The 19,992-nt window shown below is 40.8% G+C and overlaps 1 protein-coding gene across 1 annotated transcript; it reads right to left on the reverse strand.

The window, feature by feature from the left end:
- Positions 1-2,249: 2,249 nt before the first annotated feature.
- Positions 2,250-5,874, reverse strand: MPC1 (mitochondrial pyruvate carrier 1). The gene is made up of 3 exons (XM_014255991.2): positions 5,767-5,874; positions 3,980-4,112; positions 2,250-3,261 (listed from the first exon to the last, which is right to left on the reverse strand). Exons 1-3 carry the CDS (start codon positions 5,807-5,809, stop codon positions 3,243-3,245), a joined length of 195 nt encoding a protein of 64 aa, XP_014111466.2. The 5' UTR covers positions 5,810-5,874; the 3' UTR covers positions 2,250-3,242.
- Positions 5,875-19,992: the final 14,118 nt, after the last annotated feature.

Consider the following 19,992-nt stretch of genomic DNA (forward strand, 5'->3'; position numbering starts at 1 on the left):
TATGGAGAAGAAAAGGCAACCCTCAAATGCTATGGAGAACTATATTTTACTATGAGTGTGTTTCCCCTGAGAGCTGGCAGGCAGGATTGGTAGCACAACAGCCAAGAGATTTTTCTGCTGGTTTTAGAGTAGGAAACATTCACATTATATACAAGTCTTAGAAGTAAAAATCCTCCAAAACAAAAACAAACAAACAAAAACAACAAAACAAATAAAAAACCCCAAACCAAAACAAACGCCAAAACTCCCTCCCAAAAAAAACACCACTACTCATATATAGCAGCATTGGCTAAAATGATTATAAAGCATGAGACAGTTGTGTGAGGTTGAACAAATTTCACTATCAGTAGGTGTTATTACACTCATTAAAAGAATCCTAGCAAGTAATTCCTTCTCTTCCAACCACACAATTACAGTTATTGCTGTCTGACATGTAATTACTATGCTACAAAATGATTTCCACATTTGAATCATAAATCATCAAGCCTCCAGATCAAGGACACTCAATCTTGCAATAGCAGAAGAGATTGTGAATTACTCTGATGCCGTAGTCAGTTATAGTCTTAAGTCTTCCCTTTAAAAAACTACTAAAGACATCTCCAGCTCAAACTGGGGAAAAAGACAGACTGAGAGCTTAGCTGGTAGTCTCTCCCACTTGAATGCACAAGGGTGTTGCATTCCTTAGCAGCAGTGTAGCAGGAGTTGCTCAGAAAGGTGAGAAATTCTTTTCTGAAGACATGAAAGAAGACAGCAGCTGTTGCTATAGCAGTAACCACTGCAGCAAGAATGGAAAGGCCACGTGGTTCCAAATCTTACTGTGGTGGAACAGAAGCAGAACACACAGGGCAGTGCCTGGGAGCAGAGCAGCACACAGGTTTCTAGTGACAGGACATATCCTACAGATGTAAGTTGTTATTAAACCAAGCTGTGAAATTAAAACCAAGTAGGTATTTCAGAATAATAGCAAGTATGGACAAGCCCTATAATCTTATAAATCAAATGCAAATACAGAGCTCTAACTTATAATTGGAGAAACTCGAATAGACCCATTCTTTCATCCAGTGCTACCTTAGGGGAATAAGAAAAGAACAAAAGGATGCCATTAGCACCATTAAGGTACTCAAACTCAAGAATACACTATCTCCAGTCCTCTTGAAGCTATTGTCCCCCTTTTTTTGAATTATCCCAAGCAGCCCCATCCTGAAACAGGCATACGCCAGTGTGCTTCAGTGTTCTGTGCCAGAGGAGTAGGGTGCAGACTAATCATACATTTATTACAATAATTCCTTTTAATAATATTCCAATAATCCCCTTACTCCCGGCACCTTTAAACAAAGAAATGGTATGTAAATGGCTTGATAAATAATGCTGACACAGGCCACGAGCCACTTGGCGGCACTCTGCCCATATAAACTCTTTTTGTCACTAGGCAGAGTGAAAGGCACTCCAATATGAAAGTGAATGGATAAGGGGAAGACAGTATGCTGCAGCTACCAGGAAAATGAGAGAAGGAACTCTTGCAAATTCTCAGGGCAGAGAAGCAAAGACAATCAGGAGCTAAAGAACAGTGAACAAAGCAGGTCGGAGTAGAGTACAGCCTGTACTGCAAGCTTCATGCAAGAGTAGCATAACACATTTCACACCTATGAAGTTCAAACTCAGCTCTAGCTTATTCTTCTCTCCAGAAGTAATATAACAAACTATAAGGTGCCAAGAAAATCAGCTGTCCTTACCTGCTTGTGTCTCACTACTCATTTGTACAGAAGTCCAACAGTGTTTCTATTCCAGGAGATGGTGGGGTGGGGCCACTACTTGTGAAGGGGCAGCTTTATGCAGTAATCTAAAGCACGAAGGAGCAGTCAGTACCAGCTTTAGCTAGCCAGCAGACAGCTATTTGCCTCTTTCTTTTATGCCCATCAAAAAACGTTGCCATCACAAAAAAGTAGAAGATGGTCAATTAAGACTTGCTTTAATTGCTAGAAGACAATATGTAATACTGACTTAGCTGCATAATGAGACCTCTGAATTCAACGCTGCCTGTCATAGCAGGACTACTCAAAGTACTCACACTCTTTTTCCTGCTGGTGGAAGAAGTTTTAGGAATTAGGATCCAGAGGACACTTACCTAAATTCAGTACATACCATTTACTTTTTCAGCCTGTTTTTGCTTCATTTTGTTACAGTAATAAAGTGACACCCCGTAATAAAATTTCACTTTTCGGTCTGTTACCACAGTATCAGAAACAAAATTTTTCCAAGTGTTCAAGAGTTTTATTGCCATTTGGAACACATTTATTGTTCAAAAACACTGCACTGAAAAAAAAAACTGCAGCACATATTCTCACATTCTTTGTCAATTTTATCTTTATAGCAATGTAACTTTCAGGCAGATCATGCAGGAAAAACACTCTCCCAATGAAGTCAAAAACTACTGAAAGGCATTTTGTGTCTTTCAGATCTTGGACTCCAAACAAGTTTAGTTTTGGCCTGTGCAAGAATTACATACATCTAGAATAACTCAAACAGAAGGAAAAAAATAAAATCCACTTAGAACTTCTTAAAGAACAGTATCAGGCTTTGTTGCCTTCCTTCATTCAGTGCTATATGCTTTTGTTTTTCCAAGCCTTCTTTAAATGGTGTGCAACATAAAAATGGACGTTAATGAAGTCTCTTTACTGAGACAAGGCATGCAGTGAGGGAAGAGGGAGGGATGGCTGCTCACTCCAGGCTGCCTACCTACATATTTGTTCTTGTAGATCAGCAAGCCACTGCTTAAGTTAAAAAGATAGAACAGGAATGAATGCACTCAAGTTAAATGGCTTTTAAGAGTATGTTAATACATAAACAATGATACCACCTACAGTTCTGTTTACTGACCTCTGTTCATGTTGATTTTAAAATGACTTTTATTAAACTATCATGGGCCACTTTTGTAGACTGTTAGATAAAAAAGTTGGTTTTCAAATATTGCTTGTTATTTGGGTGGCTAACTTTTTATTAAAAGGGTAGTTATTAAAGATCAGTAAGGCAGCAAGACTTCAAATATAATGGTTTACATTGCTGAATAGTACTTTTTAAAAGGCAAGATAAAAAAAATAGAAGAATTCTTGGTGGGGTCATATTCATAATGGGTGTTTCTGTTTCATCCCCACTGTAATTGTCACAGAGACTGTAGATGGCATGTCTTCTCTTGGTTGTCATTCAGGATGAATACATTCCCTGGCTTATTTCAAGTAATATATTTAGTTCTTTTTCTCCAGCCTGCCAAAAGAAAAACAGCTTTTTTAAGAGTGAATATTGAAATACAATTGCTATTAAAAAACTCTGAACTTACAGTATAACTTTACGAATGAAGGACATTGGTCAGTAATTTATGCAGAGACAAGTCCACTTGCAGTTTTGCAGTCTCATCATCCTCTATTGCTCCACAGTAATTTCTTGGGGCAGAAGAGAGAAAAGCCACAACCCTGACTTGGCCAGCATCCACACTGCTTGCTATGCAATGTGGGTGTAAGACTGATTGCAGTCTGTTCCTCAGGCACACTCAGTTGGCTCTACCTCATGTATGGAATGGGCAGCTCTGACAGGTTTTGTGTGACTTCTCTTTCTGACATAAAACTCCTTCATACTTTTATGGATGTTTCCATCTTAGGAATTAGTTACCAAAATGGACATGTGCAGACAAACCAACAGACTGCACAAAATAACCCCCAAAATTGCCAGGAGCTGCTGAAGGCCCTGTCTACACTCTCTCATAACCATAAGGGTTTCCTGCCCTTTCTATGTGCAGACCTCAGAAGGTTTAAAGGAGGTGCAAAATAGAAAGTTCTACCTACTGAAAACAAGCTTGTTAACAGATTTGCAAAAAGTAATGAAGTTAAACAAGTTCAGAAACCATGCAGAGCTTTGCACCACAGTTAAAAATCACTAACAGAGTATTCCAGAAGCCAACAGTTTATGATTTGAAAACATGACTTGCCTGTATTTGATCAGTCGTCCTCCTTGAATAAGTTGTGCAACTTCATTAGTGAAGTGGCATGCAAAAAGAAGCCAGTTTCTTGGCTGCACTTTGTAGGCAAATCTCATGAAAGTCAAGGAGTAACAACACAGTGCTGCAAAAGATGACAGATCTTGTTAAGAAATATCTGCATTTTGTTGAATCATAATTTTCCCACTAGTAAAATGTAATGACAGGCAGATTTATTGCTGCTTTTGAGTTTTCCAACAGCCCTATAAAAATGTCCACTTTGAGGATCCAATGCAAGAAAACACAAAACAGTGCTCATTTCTGCTACACGAGAAAATATACATGGCTGCAGCTTTCCATAAAAATTGATTTTATTCATATATTATCCTGTGATGCAATTGAAATCATTTTAGTTTATTACCTAAATTATCTCTGCCAGAAAATAAGAGTTTATCTCAATGAGACGTAGTCTGTCCTATACTATTATTGTGACAATTTCTAAGACAAAATATTTTTAAAGACGCTAATCACTTAAATACAGTTCTTTCTGGGAACATTTTAAAATGGACTTTAAGATCAGGAGCTTTCAATGTCCAGGAAATCATGAACATTCAGAAACATTAAGCTTTGTTACCTGCTTTTCCAAAAGATGAGAAACTATTTTGATCTACTTTCCTACCATAATTAAATTTAAATACAGGAAATTAGAACCCAAGAATTTCCTACTTTTGTAAAGTTCTGACAGGCTTAAAGAAAAAAACTTTGGTAAATTAATTGTTCAAGGAAAACAGCCTTTTTAAAAGTACAAATATTCTTTTTTCATCTCCCAGGTTCTGTACACACACCAAACTATATATACACACCTGCAAACATTTAAAAAGGTGTCTCAGCATTGCTGAGCTGGGTAGCTGCTGCCGAAACACCATTTGCAAAACAGTTTTGCTGTACTGGAAACTATTTAAACAAGTCTTCTGTTTCAGGGAAGCTGATTAAGGGACTGAATTACTCTAAGCAGAGCCTAATGATAATGAGGCTATAAAATTTCTTAAGCCAAAGGTGTTTTACTTGTGGGAAGAAGAATTACTCAGAATCAAGTTATTAAGTGAATTAAGGAAGAGACATAATGCCAAAGTTAAGCAAATAAATTAAAACCACAAGATTTCTAATCCTAGAAAAGAATTTGGACAGAGACAGACATCTAGGCAAAAACTATACTTGTTCCAAACAGAGGTGGAAAAATATCGCTTATGCATTTAAAAAGAATTTATCATTTTAAAAAAAATTCTCATTAAGAGTCACAACAGTCTCATCTCATCAATGCAAGGAGTTAAAGTCTTCTTTGCTGCTTCTTGTACCCTGCTGACCAATTATTGCCACTTCTTCACTTTGTCAGTGTTGATAAATATTTAAATCTCACACTAACCACAAAAGATCATTGTTCTTTGTATAAAGAATAAAATTGAGTAAAAAGATACATTTTCAACAAGTGTGTGTGTTTTGAACATAGTGTAAGTTAACAAGAGTTATACTTCAGGAGACAGTATGGTCTTGAAAACTGCTAAGGGTCAAGAGCTGCCTTACTCTCCCCTCCCAAATTAATGGAAAGCTTTCAAAGAAAGAGCCCTGCAGTTTTCAGTACCTCAATTTAAATGGCCTCTGAAGTTATGCAAGAAGATATTTGATATCTACATCTGCTTTAATCACAAGTTTGCAGACAACTAATAATACAGCACTGCTTAAAAGACAGAAACTGTGTTCTGGAGTCAGTTTCCTAACAACAAGTTTGTCTCAGGTCTTACCAAATGTCATTCGGCCACTAATAATTTCTGGTGATTTCTTCATGTCATTAAAAGCAGCAACAGGAAGACCCCAGTTGGCAACTGGCCCCCAAAAGTGCTGTGAAACAGGAAAACAAAAATAAAGTTAAAAACAAAAATCTACTGCAGCATTTTTATAGTTTTTTCTTAGCCACACAAAACTAGAAGGCAGGGTTAAGGGTAAAATCCCATGAAAAGCCAGAGACTATTTCTGGTGTAAGAGAAAAAATAAACCTTTCTTTTAGTGGAATCTATTCTTCAGAAAGAAAGATAAAGGAACCTACTCTAGATCTTCTTTCAGACTGGAGAGGAGCTATCTAAAGCCATTGAAATAGAGTTTCATGTAATGATAGCTCAGCAGTCATTAAGCATCTGATTGTCATTGTCAAACACTTCAGATTTACAGCTCACTTCTGAGCAGAGAATTAGCATTTCCCTCTTAAGTAAGACTCCTCAAAAATATAAGGAAAACGTAAGGACTTGAAGTGAAGAACTGAAGCTGTTTTCATTTTATGCTGAAGATGAAGAAAAGCTCAGCAAGCATCTTATGAGTTCTTACACCCTTGTTTTGAAAGAGCAGGGCCAACAAGGCAAACAGTTACCCTGAGCTTCATCTGAAACAACTTGGTGATTACTTAAAACTCAGCAATTCAACAAACATCAGAGGAGAGCAGTTAGCAACAGGTGTGTACACAGATAGAGAAAACAGAGACAAGAAATTGAAAGGATCAAATCAGAAAAAATTGACAAGTTTATTTTGAGGGCTATTATCTAAAAGACTCTAAACTGAGAAAAACTGTGTCATAAGTTCAATTTCCACTACTGTTATGAGCAACAAGGCTTCACCAGAACTCTTACTACAGAAGATGCACACAGTATCTGCCTCAGCTTCTTCTAAGTAGAAATTCATTCTCAAAAGTAACTTGGCCAGATACAACAAAAGATATGCACCTTGCAAGAAAAAGCTTTTTATAGCTGGCAGATACCAGCTATAGTCATTCTTTTGACACTTCAAATGTAGCATGTTTAATGATTTGGAATTCTTAGGGGGTATTTAAATTTCTTGCAATTTTAATTCTAAGATAATCTTGCCAGTCTTACTTGTAACACTACAGTCATACTAAAAGCCACACTTGCTTCCTGCAGTTGCAATAGAAGCAACATAAATATAAAAAAGTGAGTTTAAGTTACACGCACCGTTTTGATAGTTCAACTTCAGTGCAATATGCAAAATACAGTATTTCTGCAAATTCAGATTTCATACTCTGAAGAGAATAAAAGCTGTATTTTTAATTTTTTTTAAATTTTATTATATATTTTTTATTTTTGCCATGTTTCTAGTGATAGGAAAATTGATATCTATAATGGTTAAAGCCTCTCAAGCACATCAAAGGTGACACGGCATAACTGAGGTGAGCTGCATGACAATATGATATTTACACCGTGCCACCACAACAAAGCAAACTTCAAGTGGAGAGACACTACCTGTACTTGGTGATGGTTTTATAGTCATTTCAGGGGTCTTGTGAACAACTGTAGCTTATGAAAAATAAGCTCTTTTTTGAATCTACGAAATATTTACAGCTTTTAAGAATTTGAGTGAAAATTTCTGTTTTGAAAAGTAAATTAAATCAACTTGGCATTTTTACTTAATCAATTCCCATTAGAATATAACCAAATAATACACCATGGATTATGGACCACTCAAATCCAGGCTGTGCAAGCTGAAGAATCACCAGTAAACAACAGTACTGCAGCAGTAGCTTTTCTCTACTGACAAAGAGTTTTATTTGGAACCTTGAGATGGCTATCAGGCATTAATTGCCTCCAGGCAGGAGTCTCAAAAGGACTAAAAAATACCTGTGAGTCTGTCTTGTCTACGTAGAAGAGCAAATCTTCCATAACATTATGATTCACACTACAACAGGCATAAAAATTCAAACTTGCAGTTTAGTTTCAGGGGCAAACTGAAAGGGTCTAGGACAGAAGTGTGTAGTTTGAGTTATTTTGTACATTTATTGTCTGGCCTGAAGGCCATTAGAGATAAACCAGGTAATCTGGTTATCTAACAGTACTGCTGTTATGTAGAAGAATGGGTTTCAAACTCTTCTGATCTCCTTAGCAAAGGAGTATGGAAAAAACAAAGCCCCTTTAATGTAAGGCATTCTGAAGGAGCTAACAATTGGTCACCTTAACCTCAGACTTGCAATTAAATATTCCAAGCACATCACTCTGGGAGGTTTGCAGTATGCCTTTCAGATGCAAAGTCATAACAGTTCTGAAGGAAAAACATAGCAAGTTACTGAAGTTCAGAAGGACATGAAACCAGAAATCCCCTCCCTTTTCTTACCGTACTGTTCAAGCGCACCATCATTGTTTTCCATTCAAAAAGCACATGAAAGAAAAAAAACAAAAACCCATATTAGTTTCTTTCATAATCTACATAGACAAAAGTGTACCACAAATAGAAAATAGGTAGCAGTCAGGAAGCTGTCATGGCATTAACTTTGAATAATGTATTAGTGCTAAAAAAAAATCTCATTTTCCAGAAGAGAAAAGTATTTGCTGCTCTTTTTCCCAGCTACATAAAATCCCACTATGGTCCGTGGAAAACATTCAACCCTTCAGAGCACCCAAGATCCCACCCAACTAGTTTTAAGGATGCCAAAAGACATCAAGCTTTGTCATGACAAAGCTGAACAGCTATAGTTCTTCAGTGAAAGCTTTGAAGTTGCTTGTAAATTATCTGTGTACCTCTGTAAGTAGGTCAAGCCAAAGACTGCAAGATATCTTCCTGTCACTAAGTTTGGGCCAACTGTGGCTGTACCAAACATGAGCTATAACACATTCTCAGTGATCTATGCAATTACACTTCAGTCATGTACGGGGTTCATTTCAGTGATCATCTAGGTACCAGTTTATGTAATAATGATCTACGCACAAAAGATAGACTACAGCATACATTTAAGATTGTTATGAAGCTTTTCTAACAAAAGTTTACAAACTTTTCAACACTTTCTAACACAGATACTTGATAAGACTTAGCTCTGAATTATGACTTAAAAGAAAGCATTTCTTATGACAAAGAGGCAGGCTAACAGAAAAGCCTACAGAACTGCTCTGAGTTGCAGAACACTTGGTAACTATCACTTCCCTCACACTGATTTTCGTGTTCTTAGATCACCATTTTATAAACAGCTACAGTAAGGGAACAGTCAGGTCTACTTAGGAAATCACAAAGGATATACATTTCAGGGAGTCTTCACTAAGAGCTGGCTCAAGGTGCTTAGCTTGGATGCCCTTGACTAGACTAACCACTTGTTTTTTGTTTTCTCTTTAACTGATCTGCAGCAACAGTTGACTGAAGTTCACAAGACAAATATAAACTTTTTTTTTTAATAAAACCTTAACCAAACAAGTTCAGATGTGTCTTCTGGCATCATATTTTTGTGTCAACAGAAGTCAGCCTCAATTTTTAAAGTGCAAGTTGTTCTAGACAAGTGAAAGCCGAAAATAAAATCAAATAGATACTACTTTAACAGAGTAGGCAGCTCTGACTAAGGTTGTCCTTACATTCACATGGGAGCGGAACACTTAGAGAAGAGGGCAAACCAAGGGCACATTGACTCTTCCAGGAAACAGGCATCCAGCCCCAAAGCTCTGCAGCCAAGACAGTTGCAACAAATGCACCACATCCAATAGTGAGGATACTGCATCGTGTGCAAGTATCTATTTCTGAAGTGACTCCATTCCAAATTAGTAGTTTCTAAGAACTTCAAGAACTAAATTCAGACCCTTGTCAAAGAAAGCTAATGTTTTCTAACATTAGTACATAAGAAAAGCTAATGTAAAAGAAAACTAATGTACTAATGTTTTCAGTATTGTGGACAACAACTGTTGTATTTACTCACTCAGTTTCCAAGTGTAAGTTTTCTGTATAAATGTCTAGACATGACAAGTGGAACCCAGGGTTGTTCAATACTTTGTATCAGTACTAAGTTCATTCCAAAAAGGCTATAATGGGAAAGATTTAGTTTTCTAAAATTTCTGCACATATTTTCCTCATTCTGGCAATTTTCCTCCTTCTGGCAATAAGAATATTAATAGGCCAGAGACCATTTTGCAAATACAGGTGAACTGTCACTATGTGTTTTCCCCATACTGCCATCCACTAAGTGGGATGCCCTTCTGCAAAAGGGAAGATTGTTCAGTTCTCAAAGCACCCAAGACAAGCAGGTGCTGTGTCCTTCATTTTTCAGCACACATCACAGAGGAATTTTTATTTTAAGGTTCTTATGTCCTTATGTTTAAAGATTTACTAAAGAGAATTGAAGATCAGCTAATTTTAGTTCTATTACCAATGCTAACTCCTCTGAAGTTAGTTTAAATTAAAATAAAGTTCCTAGAGAGGTCACATCATTTTAAGTGCTCAGGCTTTCCAGGGAATGAACTGTGTCCGTTCCAAACCCCTCCATATTAACAGAGTCCCTACATTTGCATTAGTGCTGAGTCATCAGGAAGCGACATTCCAGAAGTGCTCCAGCAGCACACTGCAATGTCCATGCTTATTTTTCTGTTACCAGAAGATTTCTGGATTCCTTGGAATTTATTATGTGATGAAAACAATTTAGGCTTCTACCATAAGAAAATGACAGCTTGTCTAGAATGATGTCTTATCTCTTTTAAGAGGAAGGAAGCTGTTTTATTAGATGTTTTAAATCATTGGGGTAGGAAGCAAAAGGATGCAGATGCCTACTATCAGTGGCTTAGAGAATACGATTATATGAGAGCTGCCATTTTTAGAATCTTGAGAAAAAAAATGCAACTTCAGGTTCACAATACATAGAGCTACCAGGCTTTAATATGCTAATCAGCTAGTTTTAAACTAACATTACTGCTGCATTTTGTAAGAAGCAGAAAAAGTCTGTCTACAGCTTACATTCTTACTGCACTCATTTTGAAGCATTAAGACACAGGGTAAATTTGTATTTATATGATTTATAGTAAATCAAATGCCTATTAATCACCACTAGAGAAAAGCCAGATGTGAAATGGGCAGAACAATTAATTTTTAATGACAGTCTCCAGTTTCTTCGTGCAAGATCCAAAATCTATCCCATAACACAGTTCTAATGCCAGATATATCCACCTGAGCAATGCAGCATGCATTCATTGCACTTGCTTTCATGTTTGCAGCTTATGAAGTTGAAATCAAAGCTATTTATTCCAATAGATGTCTGCAAGTTTTGATTTCCCCAAGCCATAATAATGGAGCACTTAATCTACAACTTTTCGTAACTTCAGTTATTCTATTGAGGGTAATCTAAAGACTATCACTGGTATCCCAAACAATACCTGAATTCATTAATTCCAACAAACAAGTTTCATGTCTATAAAGCCTTGATTCCTTGCAGTGATCAGATGATGATTTTTGTAACAGATGCTACAGTCTCAGAGCTTTAAGGACAGTTTTGCTTCATGAGCAAAGAAAGGATTATTTTCAGGGTAGAGTCCCTGAAGTCTTGGGAAGAAATCACCTTCAGGAAGAAATGCAGAGATAACTCTCCTTTACTTATATGAAGAAAACAGACAAGTCTTTTACTGACAGCTATTTAAATTTTAAACTCAACAAGAAGCCAATAACTTAGACACCTATCTCCTTGTGATACGTGTGAGCAAGAAACAATGTTGACAGGCCAGAGGAGACAGAGCAACTGTCTTTAGCTCTTTATGACACACCCAGTAACAGGAGTACAAATTAAACAGGTATTTTTGTCTACAGCAAGGCAAAATAATTCCATCCATAATGGTAGAAACCCGTGGAAAGCTTTTTTTACTGCAATACAGTCGCATATACAGCTTGTTTGAAGGCCAGATGAAATACATCTGAAAGTTTTTTTTAAAAAAAACCTTCTCAGTCCTGGGTGAGGATAGAGATACTTTCAGTAACTGTGGTGACATTAGGAAGCAGCTGTTATTTCATCTGGAGGTTTGTTTTTCTAATTAGGAAGCAGATTACTGGTTTAATGACCATTTACGTGCTTCACATGAATCCAGTTACAATTAACTAAATGTTAACACTACTATGCATATATCAAGTTTACCTGGCATTCTCAAGACTTTGAAAAAGAATCACAGAAGCCTGCTCTGGACTTTTTATTTTGCTTCAAGATAGCTTATCTTCCTTCTCATATTTTTGTCCCACTGCTTCTGTGGATTTTAATTTTGTGAATACCAAACAAGTCGGGCAAACTGTCCAGTGCCTCACCATCCTCACAGTAAAGCATTTCTTTCTAATAGCTAATCTGAGTCTACCCTCCTGAAGTTTAAGGCTTTACTGAGCCTTTATATTATAATCCCTTGTCCACGCAACCTTACGCCAACTCCTGCTACTTTAAGCAAGACTACGTTTTGCAGATAAACAGATGTCCTCCTACACGCTTGCTCAACATCAAGCACCACTTGCAATAGATGTAGGTAAAATAACAAGCAGCAGCTATAGTGAAAGGTTGCTCAACCACCTTTATTAGAAGAGACCATTTTTATTTGTTTAGCTTGTCAAACAGCCTACCACCCAGAGAAACTTCAGCGTGCCGACCCGAGACTGTTCCTGCACAGTGGTTCAACAAGATTTAAGTATGCCAAAACTGTTCTTTAAGGCAATCTTGTAGTTCCAGTCCAGAGTGCCATATCCCTTACCACAGCACTCAAGACAACGATTGACACAAGCATTGAGCTGTCTGGGAGGTGACTTAAGCTACACTCACGCGTCAGCGGGGCTCTAACAAGCCTCTTGAAAGAGATACCTACTTACACATACTCAGAGTTTCAAATAACCGATCTTTAGACTGCCTCCATGATCCAACTCGCTTCTGCTCACGGCAGAGCAGAGCTCTTTCTGCCCTTGTGGCAGGCAGCGGTCAGACTGCCCTGGTGCCGGGTTCCCGTGCCCGCTGTCACCTCTGTGCTGCGGCGAGCCCCAGCCCGCGGCGGGGCGGCACTCGCGGCTGTCACAGCCGGGACGGGAAGGTCACGGAGGGGCGCAGCTGCCGCGGCAGCTTTAAAGCGCGCCGCGTCACTTCAAGGTCAAAGCCGGTTTGCTCGGGCCGGGACAGTGACAGCCCCTGCGGGCCCAGGTGACGACGGGTGACACAAGGAGAACGACTGGACCACGTCCCCTCCGGGCCGGCTCCTCGCTGCCTTCTCCCCCCCGCCCAGCCGCCGGCGAGGGCGAGCTCGCCAGCGATCAACCGGTGCCAACCGGTCCGACCCCGTCCCGGGCACCCCGAGGCTGCGGGCGTCTAAGGGGCTCGGGGACCAGATCCTCGTCCCTGCCGCCCACCCGGGCAGGGCGGTGGGCTGGGCAATGACGCCCCCCCCCCGCGCCACACTCACCTCATCAGGTAGTCCCTGAACTCTTTGCTGCGCAAATAGTCCACGGCCTTACGGCCCAGCGCCGCCGCCATGGCGTCTCGGCGGCAGAGCTGTAGGGAGTGCCCGCCTGGCCCGGCCGCCTCACGCCGCGACGCCGCCGCCGCCGGTGACAACTGCCTCGCGCGCCCCCCGCCGCCCGCTTTACGGCAGCGCTCGCGCCCCTCCGCCCCGCCCCGTCACCGCGGCGCTCTCGCCGCCCATTGGCCGCGGCGGCCCCGCCCTCCGCGTGCCCGGCCCGGGGACACGGTCACGGGCAGGGGGAAAGGCAGGGGGCCGTAAAGCAACGCTGCAGGAGGAGGTGGGGGAGAGCGTCGCAAAGCGCGGCGAGGAGGGGTCGCCGTGGGCCGAGCCGCCGGCATTCACCCGCAGCACGCGGGGAGGCGTCGCGCGGCGGCTCCGCGGGCCGCGATTGGCTGCGGGGTCGCGGCAGGTGGCTCCCCATTGGTGCGCGCCGCCCCTCGCGGGGCCTTGGCTCCGCCCCCGGTGGCGCGAGTGCGGCGTGAGGGGTGGGGGCGTGAGGGGCCTTATGTCACGGTGGGGATGGCAGCGCTCCGGGATAGATTGAGCTGGGAGGACGTGGAGTTTTCCTGTCTGGAAACATTCCAAACCCACCTGGACGCGTCCCTGTATCACCTGCTCTGGGTGACCCTGCCTTGGCAAGGGAGCTGGACTAAATGATCTCCAGCGGTCCCTTCCAACCCCAGCTATCCTGTGATTCTGTGATAAGTACTTCAGTAATTTTAGTTGTAATGGTCTATGATCTCTCACCAGCACTTTCTATTTCATACCTGAGCAGAGGTTACTTACGTAGAAGGGAAGATAAGCTCTAACATTGCTAGCACTATCTCTAGAAAATTTGGGCCATACAAACAAATACTTGTATCTTTGCTCAGTGCACTAGAGATAGTGAAAATGGATGTTTATCTCCCGTGCTTTCCAAAGACTTGCAGTCTCAGTTTTTAAGCTCCGGAGCTGGGCTGGGAGTGCAACCTGGGGCACAGCTATGCCCCGCAAGAAACCCTGCATGCCGTGGCTGCTTTGTTTCCTTCTTTTTCCCTCTTCCCTGCAGGGTCTTGGGTTAAAAAAAAACCACAACAAATCAGAAAAAAAAAAAAAGAAACTTTAAAAAAAGCCACAAAACCCCACAAAACACACACCAAACCCAAAATGCTCAAAAACTGTACAAAAAAGCTTCACACTTCTTCCCTCATTGCTTGGAGAGCAGCAGGTTTGAGGAAAAGCATTGGGTAACCTCTCCTATATATATCCAGCATATGATATGACACCCCACAACAACACCTCGCTTTGCTGTGTGAGTGGAAGAATTTTAATCCCCTTGGCATATAGCATTGTGAAAAGCGGAATTGTAGCCCAGCATATTTCTGTGGACTACTTAGACTCCTATTTAAAAGCAGCGATGTGAATCTGAACGAGATTTCAAGGAATCATTTCTTCTAGTTGATTGAACATGCACTGACACAAGGTAGATCTATGGAAATCAGTCTGGTATGTTCAAACAAAATCCTCATGTGGTAGGATTCCACATATCCTAGATGGCCAGGCTCAGTCATTAATATTGCAGCTACAGTTATAGAACTAATTTTTAGCCTTATATAATGAGGTTAAAAATGTAGTCTTATTCTCCTTTACTGAAAATTTGTATTTTTTTTTTTCTTAACTCCATGTAGGGAGCAAAACAAGAATCTGTCTGCATTGGGGGGCATTGCTCTTTAGTCTTTCTTCCTGGAGTAAACAAGTTCTTTTAGCCTTTTCCCGCAGTCTGTGCCTATTGCATTTTTTTACCTTTTGCCTACTCCATTTGTGTTTAGCTTTCTTAATGCATTGTAACCAAGGGTCATCATGTCTCACTCAAAGCCTTACCTGCAGTGCAGTACTTTTCTCCAGTTTTGAGAGTATCTCACTTTTTTAAAATTTGTTTTCAAAGTAGTTAATGGAAAAATTATTAACCTGAAACATGTCCAGAAGAAAGTAGTCCCACATGACAGGCTCTACCAGTTACACAACAAAACTAGCTAGCAAGGATTTGAAGTTTGCTTTTGTTCTATATATATCCATAGTGCTTTTATTCACATACGGTTTTTAGGCTTTTTGTAAGGATATCAAAAAATGTACAAAAGATCCCCTTAATGTATCCATACCTTTTCTTTTACCCCCTTTAGCGTGTTCAATAGAGAAATTAGCATTTAACATTAACATTAGGATTTAACATGAGTTGCTCTTGAGAAGTCCATGTTAGGTGTACTTTTGGGCGAGTTGTTTCTTGAGTGAACATTAACTGGTAGTTTAATAAATTATTGAAGCAGGTTGTTCTTTGTGGTGTTTTTGTTGTTGTTTTTTTTGTTTGTTTTTAATGTCAAAATTAGGCCATTTGATTTATAATTTGCTGGGTTTTTGTGAACTCCTTCTCTTCAGACATGTGCTCTTCTCCAGTGTGGGACTGCCCTGTCCTTCCATGACCTGGAGAAAAATCACTGATCATCTCAAACTGAGTATTTCAAATCGCTTCTGGGAGGGCCTGGTGGATTTCAGAGAAAGTTTCATTAGGTTTTGGCACTTTTTTTTTTTTTATAAAATATATTCCACCTGTTATTTCCTAGTCTGAACTATGCCTCTTCCTATTTTTTTATGCTAAATTCATAAATATTTTGGGTTATTATTTTGGGTTATTATTTATTTGTCATGGACTCTTTCTGCATTATTTAATGACTTCCTTTGTCTCATTTTATTTTCTAATGCTTTTATCAAACTCCTTTAACTGTCTTTTGTGTCCCATGATAGTTGAAACTGATTTCATAGCTCAATTTCTGATTGAGCTATTTCATAGCTAATTTCAGATTCTGTTATCTGCAAGCTGACACCATTTCTGTATTTTCATCTACTCCTATGTCCTTTTGGCTATTTACTTGTTCTCTTTTAATTTTGAGGTCATTATGTGCTTGTGAATATGACAAGCCATGTATGTCAGAGGATGGCTCCTGTGTTTCTTCTAATCAGAACAAGTAATTGGAGCTGGTTTGGTTTTCAGACAGGTCCCCTGCAATCTTTTATCCCTTAGATTATCTTCACAAATACTCTGCCTGCCATTTCCTGGAATTTCTTTGTGACATTCTCATTGCTTTCTTTTGTTTCTTGTTAGCCCTGTACTTCTGACCTTTGCAAGGAGATACTTCTGAAGTTTATTTAGCTGTCAGTTATTCTCCTTATTTTCCCTCAGCCTTTGGCCTGGTCACTGCATTTTAAACTCACTGACTTTTGTGACTGTTGGTCATTAAGCTACAACTTGTCCTCGCTGGATTTGAAAGCTGATGTGCCTGAGTTCCCTTCTGGGTTTTTAGCCGATGGTCTCTATGGCTGTGCAACAGTTACTCTGAACGGGTGACTCTAACAGAGGCTTTCTGAAGATAGTAGTTCTGCAGCTCCTCATCCCTTGCTGCCAGCACACATCTGTACTCTCTGTGGCTGAGGGGACAGAGGAGAGCATTCCTGTCTCCTCATTGCTGGCTTCACAAGTCTTCAGTGCTTGTGCACCCATGTCTCGGTTCTAGAAGACAGGTGTCTGCTAGGGAGAGCAGGAGCCTCCCTTGGGATGAAAGAATGTAGACCCCCTCCCTCCGAATTATTATAATTTCGAAATCAAGGGGCTTTCAGGCAGAGATCTGGGGATAGGAATAACAGTCCTTTACTAGTATAACCAGGCAAACAAACAAACAATAACTACAGCAATAACAAGAACACAGAACCAGGGACCCCGGGACAGCCTTCTCGGCTGAGACGGGATGGAGGAGAGGCTTTGTTCTCACAAACCCCTCGGGCAGTCAGTCCCGGTGCTCCTGCGGGGCTCTGAGGAACAGTCGGCTGGAACAGCAGGGACGAGCTGAGATCCTGGGCCGGTGGCTGAGGTGTATCAGCAGCTCCGCGGAGGTGCCTGGCACTGCCACACGTCCCGGCAGGACAGGGGGTGCGAGGCCACCAACAAAGAGGGGAGAAGGAGAAGAAGCAGCAGCTCCGTCTGGGTGATGGCGAAATTCCCTTCTCTCCACCGCAGCAGCTCCGCGACCCAGCAAACGAATGTCTTTTCCCGAAGCCGAAGAAAGCCAGCCAACAACTGTCCCCACCCTCCTTTCCTGCCCCCTTCCCCCCCTGGGCCCGGCCACTCTTTGTCCTTTATCAATCACCCACTAAATACCCACAGTTAGGTTGTCTCCGCAGCTAATGGGTAAAAATTCTACGGGCAGGACAGAACGACAAAACCAAAAAAAAAAGACACCTAACCCTCAACAACCCAGGGCTGGTGTTTTTGCCCACAAGGACACATACATACATAAGGTACCAAGGGCTGGATGAGCTTTAATAATATTTGGTAGTATCTTTAATTTTGCCCTCTGAGGAGGTGAGCTGTTCGATGATTGGTCTGTTCAGAAAATGAATTCTGTGTCTCCCTCAGAAGGGAGTCTCCATATCCTATTCCCCATTTCTGGGTGTGGGGGATGGCAGGGACAGTTATCCTAGCTGCAGGGGACATACAGTGCTTCCTGTAGTCATCCCAGAGCTGCACCTTGGAAATTAGTACTTCTTGATCTCTGTGGATTCAGATCCAGCTTCTGAGTAAAGCAGCCTGCAATATTTCTCATTTTCAGGCGTCTCCTGTCTTCCTCTTGACATGCCTTTGCAGGCACATGCATGGTGGTGTTCCACCTGCCTGGCAGTAATGGACTGAGCAATCTACTAATGCGATGCAGTAGTTAAGCTTGACAATAAAATCAGTGCTAAAGGATGTATCCAATACAATTCTTAGCAAACATCTTTGGGGGAAAAGAGTGGTGCCCCTTCCCATTTGTGAAAAGAATTGCAATAAAACATTATTTGGAATGTTGCTTGACAGACAAGGGAGCAATGATTAACCAAGTTGTTGAAGAAACTGTGACTTCAGGTCTGAAGGAGTTAGTATTTCCCAGCTGTGGTCACTCTAAAGTTGCAGAAAAATATGAAGATACACTACTTGGATAGTCTTCCTAGACCTTGTAAGGAGATACCTGTTCATTAAAGTGGGCAGAAATCCCATGGTAGGTAGATGAGATTGGCTAGAGCCACTATGACATTTAATCAGCCGCAATCTCAGACTGAGCAAAGTGAGAACGCAGCTTGATGTGACACTTGCATTTCTCTTTGCTTCTTTGATTATGGATACATTATCCCTACATGCTAGCATGAAGCTTGAGCAGTTTTATTCCATGTGGAGTGCACAGCAGTAACTAAGTAGACTGAACACCTGAGAATGCTAAGAAGGGATTCTGTGTTACAGAAATAATGAATAACATCTGTAAAATGCACGCTCAGTGCTGACATGTTTGCAAGGGCATCCTAGTAGAAATATGACTTCAGTATTAGTCTAAAGAAAACTGAAATAAATACCTAAAAACTAAATAACCCAAGAAGATATAATATACCTCTTTAAAAAACACTTTCTGAAATTCAGAAGTACTTTGTGCTGAAAAATATAGCTGCAACTTCTAGAGATAACATTTCTTACTGTGACTGACCGTGGAGCACACTATGGCACAAAATCAGCATGTATCATTTGAGAGATCCACAGTTTCTGTGTAAAACCTAATAAATTAGGATAAATTAGCACATTATGGAGCTAGAGGCATTTTATCATACGCAGTTCTGGTAGGATCTGGAGCAGGATCAAACAGCAAAATAAAACATATTTCCAGCTGAGGCCCTGCAAATAATGCAATGGTCTTACAAAACTACTAGAAAAAGACTCCTCTGTGAATGCCCAAAAGAATGCTATGATGTGGGCATTGCAATGGATGGAGTCAAGAAGTCAAAAGTAAAAAAGATGCAGAATGGATCTGAAAAAAAATGTTGATTGCCAAGACATAAATATTGGCAAATTAGCAGCTATTGTGATTAACAATGATCATAGGCAAGCCAAGCAACAGCTGGACAGCAGTAAAGCAAAGGTGCTACCTATAACAACAAAAAATGAAAGTATTTTGTCAGCATAGAGGACAAGCATTTCAGGCAGTTGTTGCAATTACCACTGCTTTCCCCTGCCTTATATGCAAAAAGGCCTGTCTGTCATGATTAGATTAAAGGTGGGTGGGGCTGAATACTTGAAGCTTTTATTAGCATAGTTATTCCTGTTATTATAAACTCTGTAGGTAGAAACCATGCAAGCTCTAGGCTCTGGTCTATATCACACGTGCATAGGACACAGCTAGTCCTGTGCTGTGAAAAGCTGTCATGTCCAAAATTGTATAGACAAGGGGAAGAGGGATACAACAGTCTGGCAGAGAAGCAGCTGGGTTTGTAGCAAGACTGTTCTTTTCCTCCGTGCCTGAGAAGCAGCCCGGAGGGCTGGAGGCCGCTGCTGAGGGTGGGGCAGCTCCTCACTGCTGGGCTCACTGCCAGCTCCAAACCTTGTGTGAGGGGTGGGAAAAACCACAAACTAACCAGAAACAAACAAAAAAACCCCAAACAGTATTTCCCCTGCTTAAACTTACACTACAGCTGTTCTTAAGGGCAAGTTTTCTCCTGTGATATTTTTTTCCTGGAAGTCAACCAGCTGTAGATGAGCCCCCTGCATGCATAGCATATATGCAGTACAGCAGAAACTTCAGGCAGCTGGAGGATGAGGCCTTCATATGATGAGACTGCTTTCAGTCCTCAATTAGTCAGCATGGTAAAAGAGACAGAAAATTGAAACTGAAATTGCATAAAGCAACTTCCTGCTGAAATATGTGT

This window comes from Pseudopodoces humilis, chromosome 3 (assembly GCF_049639895.1).
Source record: "Pseudopodoces humilis isolate 2021_Gansu_Grassland_sample_001 chromosome 3, ASM4963989v1, whole genome shotgun sequence".
Taxonomy (NCBI): Eukaryota; Metazoa; Chordata; class Aves; order Passeriformes; family Paridae; genus Pseudopodoces; species Pseudopodoces humilis.

Excerpts from the sequence above, each read along its gene's own strand:
- MPC1 (XM_014255991.2), bottom strand. The coding sequence starts at position 5,809 with ATGAAGAAATCACCAGAAATTATTAGTGGCCGAATGACATTTG. Across the intron at positions 4,113-5,766 it reads TAGTGGCCGAATGACATTTG|CACTGTGTTGTTACTCCTTG; the intron begins GTAAGACCTGAG and ends CATCTTTTGCAG.